Here is a 16,293-nt window from a genome sequence, read left to right as displayed (position 1 = left end):
TCGCGCCTGCGCAGCACGTCACGCCCGGGCGGGGGCTGAGTGGGGGCGCCGCGCCTGCGCAAAGCGGACCCGCGGACGGAGGCGTTGAGGGGGACGCGGAGGTCCTGGGCTCCCCAACCGAGGTAGTGCGGGCCCTATTTCGGGGAGGTGTTGGGCACCAACATTTTTAAAGCGCCGTGGGTGGTTCTGCGGGATCGCCCAGACCGAGGGGGCCTGAACGTCCAGACCACAGGGAATGGGGTCGGAGGGGCTGCGCTCGTCCGCGGAGGTGGGCGGGAGCGACCCGGGGCCTCCGGCCTCTACTGAGCGGGAGTGACCCTCGGTCTCCGGCCTCCGAGGGGCGGGAGCGATCCTCAGCCATGTCCCTAGCGTCTGGCTTCCGGCTAATTTTTAAATTTTTTGTAGTGGCGGGATCTTGCTGTGTTGCCCGGGCTGGTCTCAAACTCTTGGCCTCAAGCGATCCTCCTTCCTCGGCCTCCCCAAGTGCGGGGATTAGGGGCGGAGCCACCGCGCAGGGCCGTGGTCAGCTTTTAAAGATGCGTAGATCCCTTTGGCTTATACGCCTTTCTGCTAGCTTACCCTGATTTTGCTTCAGGTTCAGAGAGTATTTTAATATTTCTAGTGTGTCTTTTTGTAAGATATCTGAAATCTTTTTGTGGAATGAAGTGGCATGAAAAATAAACCAATAATCATTAGTAATTTTGTTTCCTGTCTTTTCACTTTAAATTATTAAAATCTTTCTCTTATGCGAGATGTTTAACAATGTTATTTTAGTAAATTTGCAATGGTTCAGTCCCATTTTATTGATATTCGGGTTGTTTCCCATTTTTACTCTTAATAAATAACACCGTACAGAACATATTTGTGACCGTAACTTCATCTTTAGGATTATTTTCTTGGATGTATGCCCCAGACGTGGCCTTTATTGGCTTGCAGGGAATGGACATAGTACCTCCTAGACTTTTTTTTTTTAGTTATGCAGTTTTGGTGCTGGGTGAGTTATCTATCTAATTTTGTTTTGTTTTGTCTGAAATGGAGTTTCGCTCTTGTTGCCCAGGCTGGAGTGCAATGGTGCGATCTCAGCTCACTGCAACCTCCGCCTCCAGGGTTCAAGAGATTTTCCCACGGACAGCCAAGATCACACCACTGCCCTCCAGCCTGGGCAACAGAGCAAGACTGTCTAAAAAAAAAAAAAGAGAGATTCTCCCGCCTCAGCCTCCCAAGTAGCTGGGACTACAGGCCACCGCCACCACACCCAGCTAATTTTTGTATTTTTAGTAGAGTGAAATATGTATTTCACCATATTGGCCAGGCTGATTTCAAACTCCTGACCTCAGGTGATCCACCTGCCTCAGCCTCCCAAAGTGCTGCGATTACAGGCGTGAGCCACCGCGCCTGGCCTTAATTTTTTAATTCTATAATTACCACAAACCCCTTAGTATTAAGCTCCGAGACATATTTTTGTCGTACCTTTATTGCTTATCATAATTTTCTATCTTTAGATGTTAAGTATTTGTTGAAAACCCCATGAAAAGTTTTCAGAAATTGGATTGGATTTCTTGTTTATTATACATCCCTTGACTATTTTGTAATCGTGTGTATTTGCGGAGGTCACATGTAAACACATTTAAAGTGACTCTACTTTGTGAAAACGTGCAACCTCGTGTAGGTACTCAGTAAATCAGTAAATTCTTATTAACGTCAGCCCCCCAGCCTTGCTATAGAGGGTGCATGCTGAGCCCGAAGCAGAGAGCTCTGTCATCTCTGCATTCATCACCACCACACCAGGAGGCCTGAGAAGCTTCTAGCACTGTTTGCACCTTCCCCACCACATCACCCCTCCCTGCCTTCCTCGCAGTCTTCCTTCTGATCAGAAGACCCTTTCCTTCTTTCTCTGTCTGTCAGAATCTGCTCACTCTTCAAACCCTAGCTCATATGAAAGTGTCTGGTGTGAGCCCACTTTTTTCGAATTGATTCTGTATCTTTGATACAACTGTATGAGGGTTCTCCAGAGAAACAACCAATAGAGGGGAGGGATGTAAGAAATTGGTTTAAAGGTTGAAATGCTAATCTCACCCAAAAACTCCCTTAGAGACACACCCAGAAATAATGCTTAACCATGTATCTGAGCACCTCATGGTACGTCAAGTTGACATACAAAATTAACCATCGCAGCAGCCATACATTTAAACCTATTTGTACCAGAGAACTTACCTGATTCTACCTGCACTTCAGATGCTTAAGACATGTCTGTTTTCTCCACTTTCCCCAACCAGATTGTGAGTCACTTTCATCTAAGTTCTTGGTTTTTTTGTTTGTTTGTTTGTTTTTGAGACGGAGTCTCGTTCTGTCGCCAGGCTGGAGTGCAGTGGTGTGACCTTGGCTCACTGCAACCTCCACCTCCCGGGTTCAAGCGATTCTCCTGCCTCAGCCTCCCGAGTAGCTGGGACCACAGGTGTGTGCCGCCACCACGCCCGACCCTGGTCTTGTTTTTTCCTTCTTTGAATCCCGTAGGGCCTCAGTGCTGTGCAGCACATAGTTAAAACTGAAAAACATTTCTTGAATAAAACTAGTTAACGTTTTTATTCTTTACTTCAAGGTATATCTCCATGAATAACCTCAATGATCCCCCAAACTGGAATATCCGGCCTAATTCCAGGGCGGATGGTGGTGATGGAAGCAGATGGAATTATGCCCTGTTGGTTCCAATGCTGGGACTGGCTGCTTTTCGTAAGTCATGGTTTTCTTAAAATTCATGTTTTCCAGGCTGAGAGTGTGGAGCCCCGGTGAGGGAGGCAGCATGATGTGGGAGCCTGAAGGCCGTGACTTTGGGACCTGTCAGGGACAGCCGAGTTTTATCCCATGCAGTGAACCGTGGGCCAATCATTTAACCTCTGAGCCTCAGTTTTCCTGTTCACAGGAGATGGATAATCATACTTAACCTCAGCACATTGCAAGGATTAAGTCAGCCAAGGCGTTTCGAAGCATTTTGTGTGGGGTGGGTTTTAATAACTAAGTTCCCTCTCAAGGCTTTGCTGCTCTCAATTCAGGGGGGGCGGTTCCTTGTTTCAGGTGCCTTCATAAGGACTGATGAGGGAAAAAATGGGTGTAAAGCAAATCAGTGGGCTGGGCGTGGTAGCTCACACCTGTAATCCCAGCACTCTGCGAGGCGCAGGTAGGCAGATCGCATGACTGGTATGAGCCACACAGCAAAACCCCATCTCTACAAAAATACAAAAATTAGCCAGTTGTGGCCATGCACACCTGTAGTCCCAGCTCCTCAGGAGGCTGAGGTGGGGAGATCAGTGGAGCTGGGAGGTCGAGGCTGCAGTGAGTGGAGATGGCACCACTTGCCCTCCAGCCTGGGCAACAGGGTTTAAAAAAAACAAAAAAAGAAAACCAGTTTTGGAAAACCAGTGATGTTTAATGTTTAGGAAATCAATCTTCAGAGACTTCATCCAGGAAATCTCTGCTTGGCCTGGCCAGAAATTCTCTCTAGTTTAGATTGACTTGGCACCACGTTGGGGACCTGTCAGTCACATGCAGACTTATATCTCCACCACACAATCAATTCACTGATGCAGAGGAGTGCGTTTTGTGTTTCTTCAGGTTCCATGGTTCTGGGCTGGCGTTTAGGGACATGAGAGACTGAGTAATTGAATGGAAGAAAGGCAAAGCTGCCCTCTAGCTGTAGTGGTACATTTTACGTAGAGGCTTTCTATCTGCTTCTGTTGGCGTGTTTCCTAAACAAAGGAATGAACACACAAGACAACACAAGACAAGACAAACATGGCAGCTGCCTCGAATGGCATGGCGGGCTCTGCTTTATTTTATACAGTTTGTGGAATGTTGCCAAGTTACAAGACACATTGTTGTTTTTCTGACCTTTCCCTTTCTGGATTTTCAAGATGTTTACACATAAACAAGCCCCCAGGGTCTGCTGTTTGCAGCTGGCTCCTTTGTCCTCCCTGTTTACAGGGAAGGAACGCCCTGCTTCGTTTGCAAGAGCAGGACTTGAGCGGGAACGCCTCGTTTGCCAGCACATAGTCCTCTACATGCTTCCATGTCTCAGGTTAGAAGTTTTGCTGTAGAGGAAGAGGAGGCTGGTAAGAGCAGGTGGTTTTTATGACTCAGTGATCTGCACAGTGCTTGCTTCTTGGTGAAAGACAGGGCAGGTCCACATCCAATGCTAAGGGGCTGCCATGTGAAAAGCTCACTCGCCTGCAGGCTTGGAAAAAAAACCACAACACTTGGAGAGGCTACTGTTGCCTGTGGCTAGGGTGAGTGGATTGGAAGGTTAAAAATTACTCTTTACTAATGTAATAATTAATTGGCTTTGAGGCTGGGAGAGGCCCTGAAGTGACTCATTTTCCATTTGTTTTTCAGACTCATCTCCAGCTTTTATAGCCTTTCATGGTAACTTTCACTTTTGAAATTCTTACCTCCCCTTCTTGGACTTTTGAAATGATGCTTTCTGTCCCTGAAAAGGGTTGAAGAATATTTTATTTTTTCTTCTTGGTTTTTTGCTGAGGTAGTGTGGTGAGAGATAATTGTTAACTTGGCATTCTTGTAAGGATTCTTCAAAGGTGTGTTATGGTGTGTTTGAGGTTCTGTTGCACACAGGAGCGTAGTCTAGAAGAAGAGGCAGACGTATGAATACTTCATAAGCGCCATTGATTGATTTATTGATGAGAAGCCAGTTTGTCCTGACCACTTATTTCATTTACCAGATTTTTTTTTTGTTTGTTTGTTTGTTTTGTTTTTTGAGACGGAGCCTTGTTCTGTCGCCAGGTTGGAGTGCAGTGGCACAATCTCGGCTCACTGCAACCTCCGACCCCCTGGTTCAAGTGATTCTCCTACGTCAGCCTCCTGAGTAGCTGGGATTACAGGCACCCACCACCATGCCCGGCTAATTTTTGTATTTTTAGTCGAGATGGGTTTTCACCATGTTGGCCAGGATTGTCTTCATCTGACCTCGTGATCTGCCCACCTCGGCCTCCCAAAGTGCTGGGATTACAGGTGTGAGCCACTGTGCCCAGGCCATTTACTAGATTTTTACTTAACATAACATAGAAATGTGTGTAACTGTGCTTGCCTGAAAGAGCAGTCCCTGGAGAAATTCTTACCCTGAGTAGCTCCCCTGGGAGACTATTCAGTATTTCAGCGCTCCAGTGGGCTTCTCTCTCTTCACACCTCCTCTGTCATTCTGCTTTACCCCCTTTTCTCTCGGTCTTCCTGATTCCCCTTTCCCCATCTCTCTCCTCTCGGTCTTCCTGATTCCCCTTTCCCCATCTCTGTCTCCGTGCTTTTCCCATCTCTCCATGCTTTCTCCCCTCTAGCGTTCCTGTACCTCCCGTTTCCTCTCCTGACCTAGAAAACACATAGTCTTAGAGCTGAAAGGGACTGGTTGAGTTCACTGCTCACTGAGAGAAATGAATCTGAGACAGGTCCCAGATTTTTTAGAAAGTTCATTTTGCCAGTTTAAGGATGCGCCCGTGATGCCTCCACAGGAGGTCCTGACAACACGGGCCCAAGGTGGTCGGGGCCCAGCTTGCTTTTACACACTTTAGGGAGGCATGAGACATCGATCAATATGTGTAAGATGTACATTGGTTCAGTCAGCCCAGAAAGGTGAGACAACTTGAAGAGAAGGTCAGACAGGGGACTTCCAGGTCATAGGCAGGTAAGAGACAAACGGTTTCATTCTTCTGAGTTGCCGGTTACCCTCTCCCGATGAGGCACTCAGATACACATTTCTCTCGGTGAGCAGACGGGTGACTTTGGACAGAATGGGAGGCGGGTTTGCCCTCAGCAGCCCCAGCTTGACTTTTCCCTTTAGCTTAGTGATTTTGGGTCCCCAAGGTTGATTTTCCTTTCACAACATCTAACATGTTTTCCTATGAGCATTAGTTATTCATTGTGTATTTTATTGCACAAATACGGCACAGATTTTTTTTAAATCATCAACTCAGACACTTTACCACACACGGGCTCCTCAGGGAACTCAGGGAATCCTCACAAGACTAAAACACCCGCATGGACGGAAGGTGAGGGAAGAAGCCCCAGGCCGCCCTGGGAAACCTCGAGACACATTGCCATGGTCCCTGTGAGGCAGAACTGAACCTGGGATTCCATATTAAAGAGGAGTGAAGGGGGCCGCACCTCCCAGCAAAGGAAACCTTCCAGAAATCAAGTGGGGCGGGGATGGAAACATGACTCCCTGAACACCTGCATCCCAAGCCTGCCTGCCCCTGGAGCTGTACCTCCCACCCGGCTACAGGGGATGGAGACACAGAATGACTCTCCTGAACACCTGCCTGCCCCTGGAGCTGCAGCTCCCACCTGGTACGGGGGATGGAGACACAGAACTCCGCTCCTGAACACCTGCCTGCCCCTGGAGCTGCAGCTCCCACCCCAGCTACCGTCTGGGCATGGGGGTGCACACCTGTAATCCCCACTCTTTGGGAGACTGAGGCAGGACGATTGCTTGAGCCCAGGAATTCCAGACCAGGCCTGGGCAACACAGGGAGACCCTGTCTCTTAAAAGAAACAAGCAAAAACCCGGCTACCTGTACAGCTGGGGAGACCCTGGACCCAAAGAAATGATGCAGACCCTCACATTAAGGCTACACATGGACCCACAAAACAAACAAAAATTACAGAAACATCAAGGTGTTGGTTACTCTGTGTGGGCTTGAGCAGGAAAAACAATCAGCTATAGACCACCCTCCCAAGGACTTAAAACACACTGTCAAGTAGCTCCACGTCACAAATATCTAGCACTTTTCAATAAAAACATGTTCTTAAAACTGAAGACTATCATATGAAATATTTGAATACGGCTGGGCGTGGTGGCTCAAGCCTGTAATCCCAGCACTTTGGGAGGCTGAGGCAGGCAGACCACAAGGTCAGGATTTTGAGACCAGCCTGGCCAATATGGTGAAACCCCATCTCTACTAAAAATACAAAAATTAGCTGGGAGTGGTGGCAGACGCCTGTAGTCCCAGCTACTCAGGAGGCTGAGGTGGGAGAATTGCTTGAACCCGGGAGGCGGAGGTTGTAGTGAGCTGAGATCAGGCCACTGCACTCCAGCCTGGGAGACAGAGCGAGACTCCGTCTCAAAAAAAAAAGAGAAATATTTGAATAAATAAAGGATGGAATCACAAAAATAAATAAGCAGTGTCTATCAAAAACACCCAGATAACATGTGAAAGGAACTAATAATTTAGAAATTTTAAATATATGTCATCTTTAGAATTAGAAACAAAGGACAGGTTAAACAAACAGTACATTAACAATCATCAGAATAAAGAATAAAGCAAACAGACACGGAGAGACATGAAAAGGTACAGAGACGGGGGGAGAGGGATGAAAGGGCCTACACTCATCTACGTGGAATTCCAGAAGGGAGGAAAGTGATACGGACCCACAGACAAAGGAAACACAAGTGGGTACCCAAGCGGGTCGGATACAAAGAAGCCCAGGCGTGTCCGTCTGCCGATACTTACATATGATCGACCTGACAGTCACTGGATTAAAGGGAGTCCACGTGCCTGAAAGCAAACAATAGGAGTTAAAGTAAAAGGAAAATCTTTCTGGGACACTGAGTTCCTGATCTATAGCTGGAGGCCCCGGGAAAGGCAGTAGGGGCTCTAGGGTAGTGGTTTTCTAGACACTCCAGGTGACGTGTCAGCTGCCACGACTCCTGGGAGGAGCCAAAGCACTGCCTGGTGGGTCACCCTCTGCTGAGTATGGGAGTCCTCCGTGGCCTGCCAGACCTCCGTGGCCGTCCACAGTCATCGTGGCTGGACGCGCACTCTTATTTAACAGATAACCGAGAAATGGTTCTGTATCATTTTACACACGGAATTTTTCCAGGATGCAGCCACCAGCCAAGTTAAGAAGTTCGCACTTACTTTTGTTAGAGAACTTCACAAATTCCCATTTCAGAAAATCCATCGTCAAGGCCACCACTGCCGGCAGACGCCTGAGCACAGCTCGGTCGCTGTGGCATTCACACTAATTCTACCGAAAGGTGCAAGTACCAGACCCCTCCTTCCGTTCTCCCTCAGCAGTCATCCCAAAGCACGGTGAAGACATCCATCACCACACTGCAAACATTCCTGACAAATTACGGTCTGGGCTTTATATGATTTTCCCTGAAACTGAATAGGAAGACTGTGCTATCCTCGGATTCACTGTAGAATCTGATACCCTTGAACGCTCACAACCATTTACCAACTATGAGGGTGAAGATTCACTGATGACCTTCACACACAAGAGCCTATTTTCAGAGTGATCTGTACCTTCAATAACTTTCATACTCACTAAAAATGAACTAAACATATTGTTAATGTCAGGAAAGACCAGTGGCTCTCCTCATACCCCATCTGTATTAGACACACAGTTGTTTTTTCTATACACAAAATTGCCACAGTCCTGGGCAGCACACAGAGACAGCCCCCGATCTCAGAGAACAATGTCAGGCTCCCGGTGGAGCACGGGCGGTGGGGTCTGCTGGCATGGTCCCTTAGGCCTCTACGAGTCATCACTCTGGGCTCATGGGGCTCCTCCTAGTGCCGTGCCTGCTCTCACCTGAAGTGCGTCCCCTCCTAAGACGCACATACCCTCCCTCCAGCTCCTTCCTTTCCTTCCTCAGGGAGCCTTCCACGGGGTACCATGTTCTCCCAGCCCAGAACTTAAATCCGTTTACTCTGCCTGAGCACCTCCCAACTGCCCCTTGGGAAGATCCCACCCTCCAGCAGTTATGCAGGGAAGCTGTGCTCTTCCCACAAAGGCAGGTGCACCTGAACCCTGAAATCGTGGCACACACACAGCAACACTCCACGAGCATCTGTTAGGCTGAATAGAGTGATAATCTGCAGGAATACGTTTCTGCAGGCTTTACAGGTAGCTGGAGGGAGAGTAGGCAGGCATATGTATATAGAGGTATTCGGAAAGGTCAGAATTACTGGAAACTAGTATTACAAAAAACAAAGATAAGCTACAGAGAACCCACAAGGCAAAGAAAAAGGAAAACTCTAAACACCAAGGAGCATCCCTGCCTCACCCAAATCCATCTGGTCTTCCCCCATTCTTCACCGCTGTGTACAAGAACCTAGTGTCTGCACACAAGGGTGACCTGCTCTGACCCAGTGCTGACAAGAAGCCCCAGGAGCCAAAGCTCCTGGAAGCCTCCTGGGCAATCAATACTCTGTCTTCGTGCCATGAGGTTCTTCTCCTCTGTCTTCTGCATCCGTGGCCCTGGACTGTGTGGACCTGGATGAGACCTAAGTCCTCAAGTGAAGGCTGCACTGTGAGGTGTCCTGATCATAAGTAGAAGCTTCTCTGGGCCATCTCAGCAAATAACACGGCCAAACAAGCTTTAAACCAAAGCAACACAGGTTAAAACACAAGCAAGATGTTAACCCTGCAGTGCAGGCATGGGGAAGCTCAGGTGCCGTCTGGATGGGCGCGCATAGAGAGTGCAGAGATGGTGCATTCCTGAGAGCTGGGGTCCAGGAGGAACCGGATAGCTGTACTGGGGTCTTCTGGAGTATTCTAAGAACTGCCCAGGAGAGCAGAGGTTGCCCTGGGATGAATCAAGGATCAGAGAGAGTCAGCCACTCCACTAGAAAGGGCTCCTGAGGGATGGACACTCCTGCTATCTCCACTCACCTTCCTTGCCAACCACAGCAGGGTCTGGCTTCTCCACAGAAACCAAGAGAGAAACCAAGAGAGAACCACCACAAGGCCTAACTGCCCGTAACAAGCTGAAGCATCGTGGCGCACAGACATTTCATGCCTCAGTTACATTAGGTGCTAGACATACCTGGGCATCCGCCTGAAAACCTAAGTAGATGCTGTGCTTGGCCCCAGGCCATGGAGTCACTTGTCACCAAATCCCAACCCTTCCCCTGAAGCCCTGCCAAGGTGAGTTTCTGGTGAAAGCAAGCATGACAGACTGCATGGGGGTCCCTGAGACCACCCTCCAACTTGAAAGGGTACAGACTAAACCAGCCAAGGGAAAGGGCTGCTGGGGAAGCCAGGCGCTTCCAGAGCCCCTCCCAGCGGAGTCACACAGGGTGCACTGGATTCCTCCAGCAAGGAGCTGGGACAGCTAGTGCCATGGTGCGGACCAGGGAGGCTCTCCTGAACCTGGGGGTCAGTCCGGGAAGTTCCAGCCACCCACAGGGAAAGCAGGTGTTTGCCATCCATCACCTTGTTGGTCAACTACCCAGACAAAGTAGTGCAACATGGCTCAAGTCTCTCTCATCAGTCAGAACACTGCAAGAGCTCAGTTCCCAGGAGCCAGTCAAGGGCCCTTCCTAGGAACGTGCAGGGTCTGACCAGGCCTGTTGAGTTAACCCCTTCCCACACAGGCAGATCAAATCTGCTCCATCACCGGGGCAACAAATACCATCACCCACATCCCTGGGCCCACGTGAGGGAAGGACAGTGATGGGACTGGACATGTGCTTCACAGGGCACTGTCCTGCCTCTGAGGTCTGATTTGTCTCAGTTCTTTTTAATGTGGGATCTCCAAGAGAGCCTCAACTGTATTTGATTAAAAAACAACAACAAAAAAAACAAAACCGGCCAGGCGTGGTGGCTCACACCTGTAATCCCAGCACTTTGGGAGGCCAAAGCAGATGAATCATGAGGTCAGGAGTTCGAGACTACCCTGACCAACATGGTGAAACCCCATCTCTACTAAAAATACAAAAATTAGCTGGGCATGGTGGCGCGCACCTGTAATTCCCAGCTACTCAGGAGGCTGAGGCAGGAGAATCGCTTGAACCTGGGAGGTGGAGGTTGCAGGGAGCCAAGATCGCGCCATTGCACTCCAGCCTGGGAGGCAGAGTGAGACTCCGTCTTAAAGAAAAAAAAAAAACTTCAAAAGAATGTAAGAAATATTTCTTGAAGTACAGCTTTAAAAATGCCCCTTAAAAATACATCAATGTTATATTAAGGCAAACCTACTTCAGAAGCACAGAGACTTGAAAAAAGTTAATTTCTTGTAATTTCAGGATGTTTTGGGAACGAGAAACAAGCACAGAAAATGGGCTAGGAGGACAGTGGATGACACCGATGGGCTGATCACGGTTCCAGGATGGTCTCGCCATGGAGGTGACAGGGTGAGCGCTGCAGTGCAGGACTGGGGGCGCCACAGGAACGGGTGCTCCAGGTAGGGCGTCGTCCTGGAAGGATGAGAGTCCTGAGAACAGCTGGGTGGGAGCAGGGTCCGCCGGCTGCACGGGGGTGGGGAGGGTGCCATGAGGGCCTGAGAACAGCGAGGCAGGGGAGGAACCCTAATCCCTCATCTGCATGAGACGTCAGGCCTGCCAGAGCCCCATGGAGCTCGGAATGGAGCTGGGGAGGAGCATTTGCCAGGCCTCCCGTCCCCTCCTTCTGCCCACTGGGATTGCTCCTGAAGGAAGAAGAACCCATCAAGTCCTTGTAAATGTGCTGGGAGAGAACCCCTGACAGTGCCTGGTGCTCACTCCTGGGGAGCCACTGTCGCAGGTGAGGTTTCTGGGCTCAGGCCCACGGCACCTGGAAAATGTCGCGTTTCAGTGAAATGATCTTCAAAGCCCAAGAGGAAATGTTCCAGGCACCCCTCAGAGACCCTGTGAGGCAGGAAGGACAGTGGGGCCACAAGGGTCCCCAGCTTCTCCAGCTCGACCTGTGCCTAGAAATTACTCCCTGAAATCGTGAGCAGAGCTGGATGCTGGGTCAGTTCTGTGATCTGTGGGACTCTACCCTTAATGGCTTCATTTATTTACAGGGATCTAACCTTATATTTATCTATGTAAAGAAAGAAATTGGTCATTTCTTAGATTCACTTGTGCCTGAGATACCTTTTTAAGAATATTTTCCTAGCCATTAAATAACATAAGTCAATTTTCTTTTTCCATTTCCCTGTTGCTATGTGACAAAGGTAATATTCTATACTTTTTGTATTAAAGAACTTCAAATTATTGATACTTTAGATGACTTCTAAAGTCCTTGCCATATTTTGAATGAAGAATGTGAGCCCCAGGTTTAAAACATCAACATGATGTGGACTATTCTGAGCTCAACAGAACTGACTGAACTAGCAGTGTGTTTTTGCTGCTTCGTCCACTCACACGCTGTCTGAGACCCATTCATGTCTCTGGAGGTCCCTCACCTTGCGCTGGCTGACTCCCCTGAGGGACTTGCTGGGACGCCCTCATCCATCTGCCGTGAACGAGCATTTGGATCTCTTCCCACTCGGGTTTGTGCGAACAGTGACACCAGGTGCATCTGAAATATGCCACATGCCCAGGTGCACGCGGGGCGTGTGCAGCTCCCTGACCCCTCTGCGGCGGGACAGCAATGAGGTCCAGGGCGTAGCGGGGAGGTGAGGGTGTGGGACCAGGCTGGGGTTGGAGAGAGGACACTGGATTCTGGACTTTATCTGAGGGCTGAGCAGCAGGCGTCATGGCAGATCGGGTCTGGTGTTGAACTGACCTGATTGTCCCAGAGAACTGATGTTCATGGTTTCTCTGAATAACATCGAAATGGATCCTTGTGGTCTTGAAACTTGAGAACGTGACGTGTCTTATTTGAGTTCCTGTCTCAGGAAACTGACCATCAGGCCTCCCAGGTAGTGTGAAGGAACAGAGACTCAGCAGATCACGGCATCTGGTCAGTGAGACACCAAACCCTTCACCCATCATGAGTGCCTGATCAGCCACCTGCCTTCTCCTGACCAACTCCTCTTCCTCTCTCCCCCTAATTCCTGTTTTCCTTACACATAGTCACATTTCTTCCCTGCTATACAGTCAGTCAAGAAAATGCATTTGAGGCTGACCTCCCATCTCCTAGCCTGCAGCTCCTGATGCACACCTTCTTCACTGGCAGTAACCATCGTCTCAGTGACTGGCTTTCTGTGTGCTGAGCAGTAGGATCTGGAACAAACCCCTGCATTTTGGAAACATGGAGAGCAGCCTCAGCAGGCCCCCGGCCCCGAGTGCAGTCATGACTACCAAGGACCCACACCAACCCCCAAAGGTGAGTGTGGACAAGAAGAAAAGGCTCCTGAGGATCCAACCAGGAGAATTCCTGCAATGTCACGGAGAATCACTGCCACCCGGCCCATGCCCCCATTGAAGGGCAGCTGCAAGATTCAACTCATTTGTCTTCTTTCCTGGACACGTTCAAATCTCTTTCAACACAACCTTGTGATCCTGAGATTCCATCAAGATGTGCATTGTTTTACAATATTGCTTTAATTTACTCTGCCAGCTATCTGGGGAAATGCAACCTCATCAGCAGAAATTATTTCCTCCCTGCCGCTTTTGAATTCTGTTATTTCCTATAGCCAGGTACTGAGCCCTTCAATTGAGGTCTAAACCCTCCACCCTCTCCGGGGTCGCCAAGCCGGTGGTTTGTTCCATGCTCCCAGGCAGATTGTGTCAACTCAAAGTCCAACGTGCTTATGAAATACTTAATTTTAGGAGGTTTTTTTTTTTTTAATGTTTTTGTTTCATGGAGGTGACACCCTCTGTCTTTGACTTGTGGGCGCCTTCCACCTTCAGTCTGCATGTACTGAAGCCAGTGTCTGCTGTACAGCCTCTCAGCCGCAGCCCACGGTGAGGTGCAGGTGCTCAGCCTTCGCCCCAGAGAGCGCCTCCATTTGCCCCTCCACCCGTAGCCCCTCGAAACCACTGCCCTGCTTCCCAACACAGTAGCACTGTCTTCTCCAAGGTGTCATGTGGCGGCATCCTTTGGCCTGTGCCCACCAAAACTAGCTTTCTTCACCGGGCATGTGGCCCGGGAGACCTGGGGCATTTTGGGTGCATGTTTCCATGCACCTGCTGCTGCTGGTTGGTGCCCCCTGTGTGGAAGCATCCGCGTTGGTTCACGCCTTCTCCTGCCGATGGACAATTTGTTTTCTTCCAGTTATTGGCAATGAGCAATGAGGCCTAAACACTTGAGTGCAGGTTTGTGTGTGCACATTTAAGTTTTCTCTTGGGGGAAATTTCAGGAGTGGGGTTGCTGGATGACGTGGTAAGGATGTGCTTAACTCAATAAGAAACTCCCGGACCACGTTCCAGCATGGCGGGATCCCTCCCATTCCCACTGCCGCTTATGAGGGTCCCGGTTCCTCTGCATCGTCACTAGAAGCTGGGTTGGCCCGTGGTTTTTGTCTGTTTTTAGCCATTTTAATAGATTTGCAGAGGTACTGTTGACTGGCATTTCTCCAGCATCTCTATGATGTTGAGCCTCTTTCTCGGGCAATATGCCCTCCTTATACCTTCCTTGATGAGGGCTCCATTAAAATATTTGCCTTCTCTTTAATACTGGGGTTTTTACTTTCTTATGGTTAAGTTTTGACGGTTCTTCGTATATTCTGCGTGCCAGTACATTGTGAGATGTGTGATTAACCAATATTTTTTTCTAGCCCATAGTTTGCATTTCATTCTTTTAAGATTTTTATATTGCTTTATAGAATTATAATTTTAAATTATGACTAAATTTAATTTGTCAATCTTCTATGAATCATGCCTTTGGTGTCATGTCTAAGAACTTTTCACCTAACCCCAGGCCATACAAATTTTCCCCTGTGTTTTTATCTAATGGTTTTATAGTGTTATGTTCTCCATTTAGGCCTGTGATAAATGTTGAGTAACATTTTGTGTCAGCCACGGCCATACCTTTTTCCGTCTCTGACAGTATCTTGGGTGTCTGCAGCTCTCAGTGCCCTGTGCAGTTCCCGTCGTCTTGGTCCGCTCTTTCTGTGAGTTTCAGGGCGTGTCTTAGTGCTGACGCTGTCCTGGTCCATCAGGGGGTCCCATGGGCTTGTCGTGTGGGGAAGTCGGGACTGTGATGTTGACGGGATGCCGTGAGTCGGGAGGTTCTGACGGGGTTTCCATGTAGGAGAGAGAGGTGTTTGGTTTTCCGGATGGGGCAGACTTGAGAGGGGACAAACTTGAGAAATGCCACCAAGGGGAAGCCCAGGCAGAGCAGGTCTTGGGGCCGCCCAGTCGTGTGGGCGCCAAACGTGGATGTGTCAGTGGCCATGCCAGGAGGTAAACCCTCACCCAAGGGCCTCTGGGTGTCCAAGGCCAAGTCTTGTTCCAGAGGTGTGTTCAGCTGAGCCAACCATGGCAGAAATGCACAGGGGAAATCCCATGGTTCCTCTGTTTAAATCCCCTGCGAATCCCACCCGACTCAGAGAAGCAGCCAAGTCCTCACAGCAGCCTGCAACCCCCGCCTGACTCAGCCTCCTCTTGGCTCTGATTCTCTCTCCCCTCCTATCCCTTTCTGTCTCTTCTGCCACCAGAGAGGAGATCCTCCATGTTCATCCTGGTGGATTCAAACCCATGCTTGCCACACAGATAGTCACCGGAATGAATAGGTATAATCTATAAAGAGTCCTTTTGAAAAAGAAAAAGGCAGGCTGGACATGGTGGCTCACGCTTGTAATCCCAGCACTTTGGGAGGCTGAGGCAGGAGAATCACCTGAGGTCAGGAGTTTCAGACCAGCCTGGACAACATGGTGGAACCCCATCTCTAGGAAAAATACAAAAATTAGCTGGGTGTTGTGGCGCGCGCCTGTAATCCCAGCTACTCAGGAGGCTGAGGCAGGAGAATCACTTGAACCCAGAAGGTGGAGGTTGCAGTGAGCTGAGATCACGCCACTGCACTCCAGTCTGGGTGACAGAGTGAGACTCTGTCTCAAAAACATAATAATTGGAATAATAAAAGAAAAGTGCAAAAATTCAAACAACTTAACAGAAACTGGGCAAAAGAGCTGAACCGGCCCTCCACAGAAGAGGAGATGTGGAGGAACAGCTAATGAAAACACGAAGAGGGGCTCAGCCCAACGGGGAGATATCATGTGACACCCACCAGACTGGCAGAAATCCCACAACCCAATCAATGCCAGTGTTGGAGAGAATGGAGAGTAGCAGGAACACCAGGCACTGCTAAGAATAGTTATGAAATATATTTTTGTTACGCTTGTATATGAAAGGGGGTGTGTTGTGGGTTATGAGGAAAATTACATTTCTTACCTGGGATGAAATTTTAAAACTTGAAAGCTACTGACCCGAAGAAACTTGCACGTGTGTAAAAAGAAATGCCCAAGAACGTTCCTAGCAAAACACAGTCCTAAGGGCCCCAACCTGGCCAAACACTCACCCACAGGGACATGAAGACATTTCCCGTGCTCCCCTCAGACGACGGGAGATCACGCAGCAATGACAATGAATCATGTCAGTGTGGGTGGGTCTCAGGGAGAGAATGGAGATGGGAGATCAC

The 16,293-nt window shown here is 49.1% G+C and overlaps 1 protein-coding gene and 2 long non-coding RNA genes across 5 annotated transcripts; 1 reads left to right on the top strand and 2 right to left on the bottom strand.

Annotated features, from left to right (window-relative positions):
* The first annotated feature begins 13 nt into the window (after positions 1-13).
* Positions 14-13,002, top strand: LOC103881805. 3 transcript variants are annotated; one of them, XR_004181872.1, is made up of 5 exons: positions 14-122; positions 2,600-2,730; positions 11,031-11,188; positions 12,608-12,672; positions 12,889-13,002. It is a non-coding gene; the product is annotated as an uncharacterized LOC103881805 (long non-coding RNA). The 3 variants fall into 3 exon arrangements; XR_004181871.1 differs by lacking the exon at positions 12,889-13,002 and having other exon boundaries at positions 12,608-12,716; XR_004181873.1 differs by lacking the exon at positions 12,889-13,002 and having other exon boundaries at positions 11,031-11,138.
* Positions 5,911-6,938, bottom strand: LOC116273556. Its single transcript, XR_004181874.1, has 2 exons — positions 6,414-6,938; positions 5,911-6,342 (listed from the first exon to the last, which is right to left on the bottom strand). It is a non-coding gene; the product is annotated as an uncharacterized LOC116273556 (long non-coding RNA).
* Positions 7,131-16,287, bottom strand: LOC116273555. The gene is given in 5 exon segments (XM_031662700.1): positions 7,131-7,282; positions 7,285-7,553; positions 12,173-12,669; positions 12,839-12,948; positions 16,174-16,287. Coding segments are annotated over 5 exon segments (936 nt in total). The 5' UTR covers positions 16,186-16,287; the 3' UTR covers positions 7,131-7,234.
* Positions 16,288-16,293: the final 6 nt, after the last annotated feature.

The sequence above is a fragment of the Papio anubis genome, unplaced genomic scaffold, assembly GCF_008728515.1.
Source record: "Papio anubis isolate 15944 unplaced genomic scaffold, Panubis1.0 scaffold875, whole genome shotgun sequence".
NCBI classification, from domain to species: domain Eukaryota; kingdom Metazoa; phylum Chordata; class Mammalia; order Primates; family Cercopithecidae; genus Papio; species Papio anubis.
This window is presented reverse-complemented; position numbering and strand designations above follow the sequence as displayed.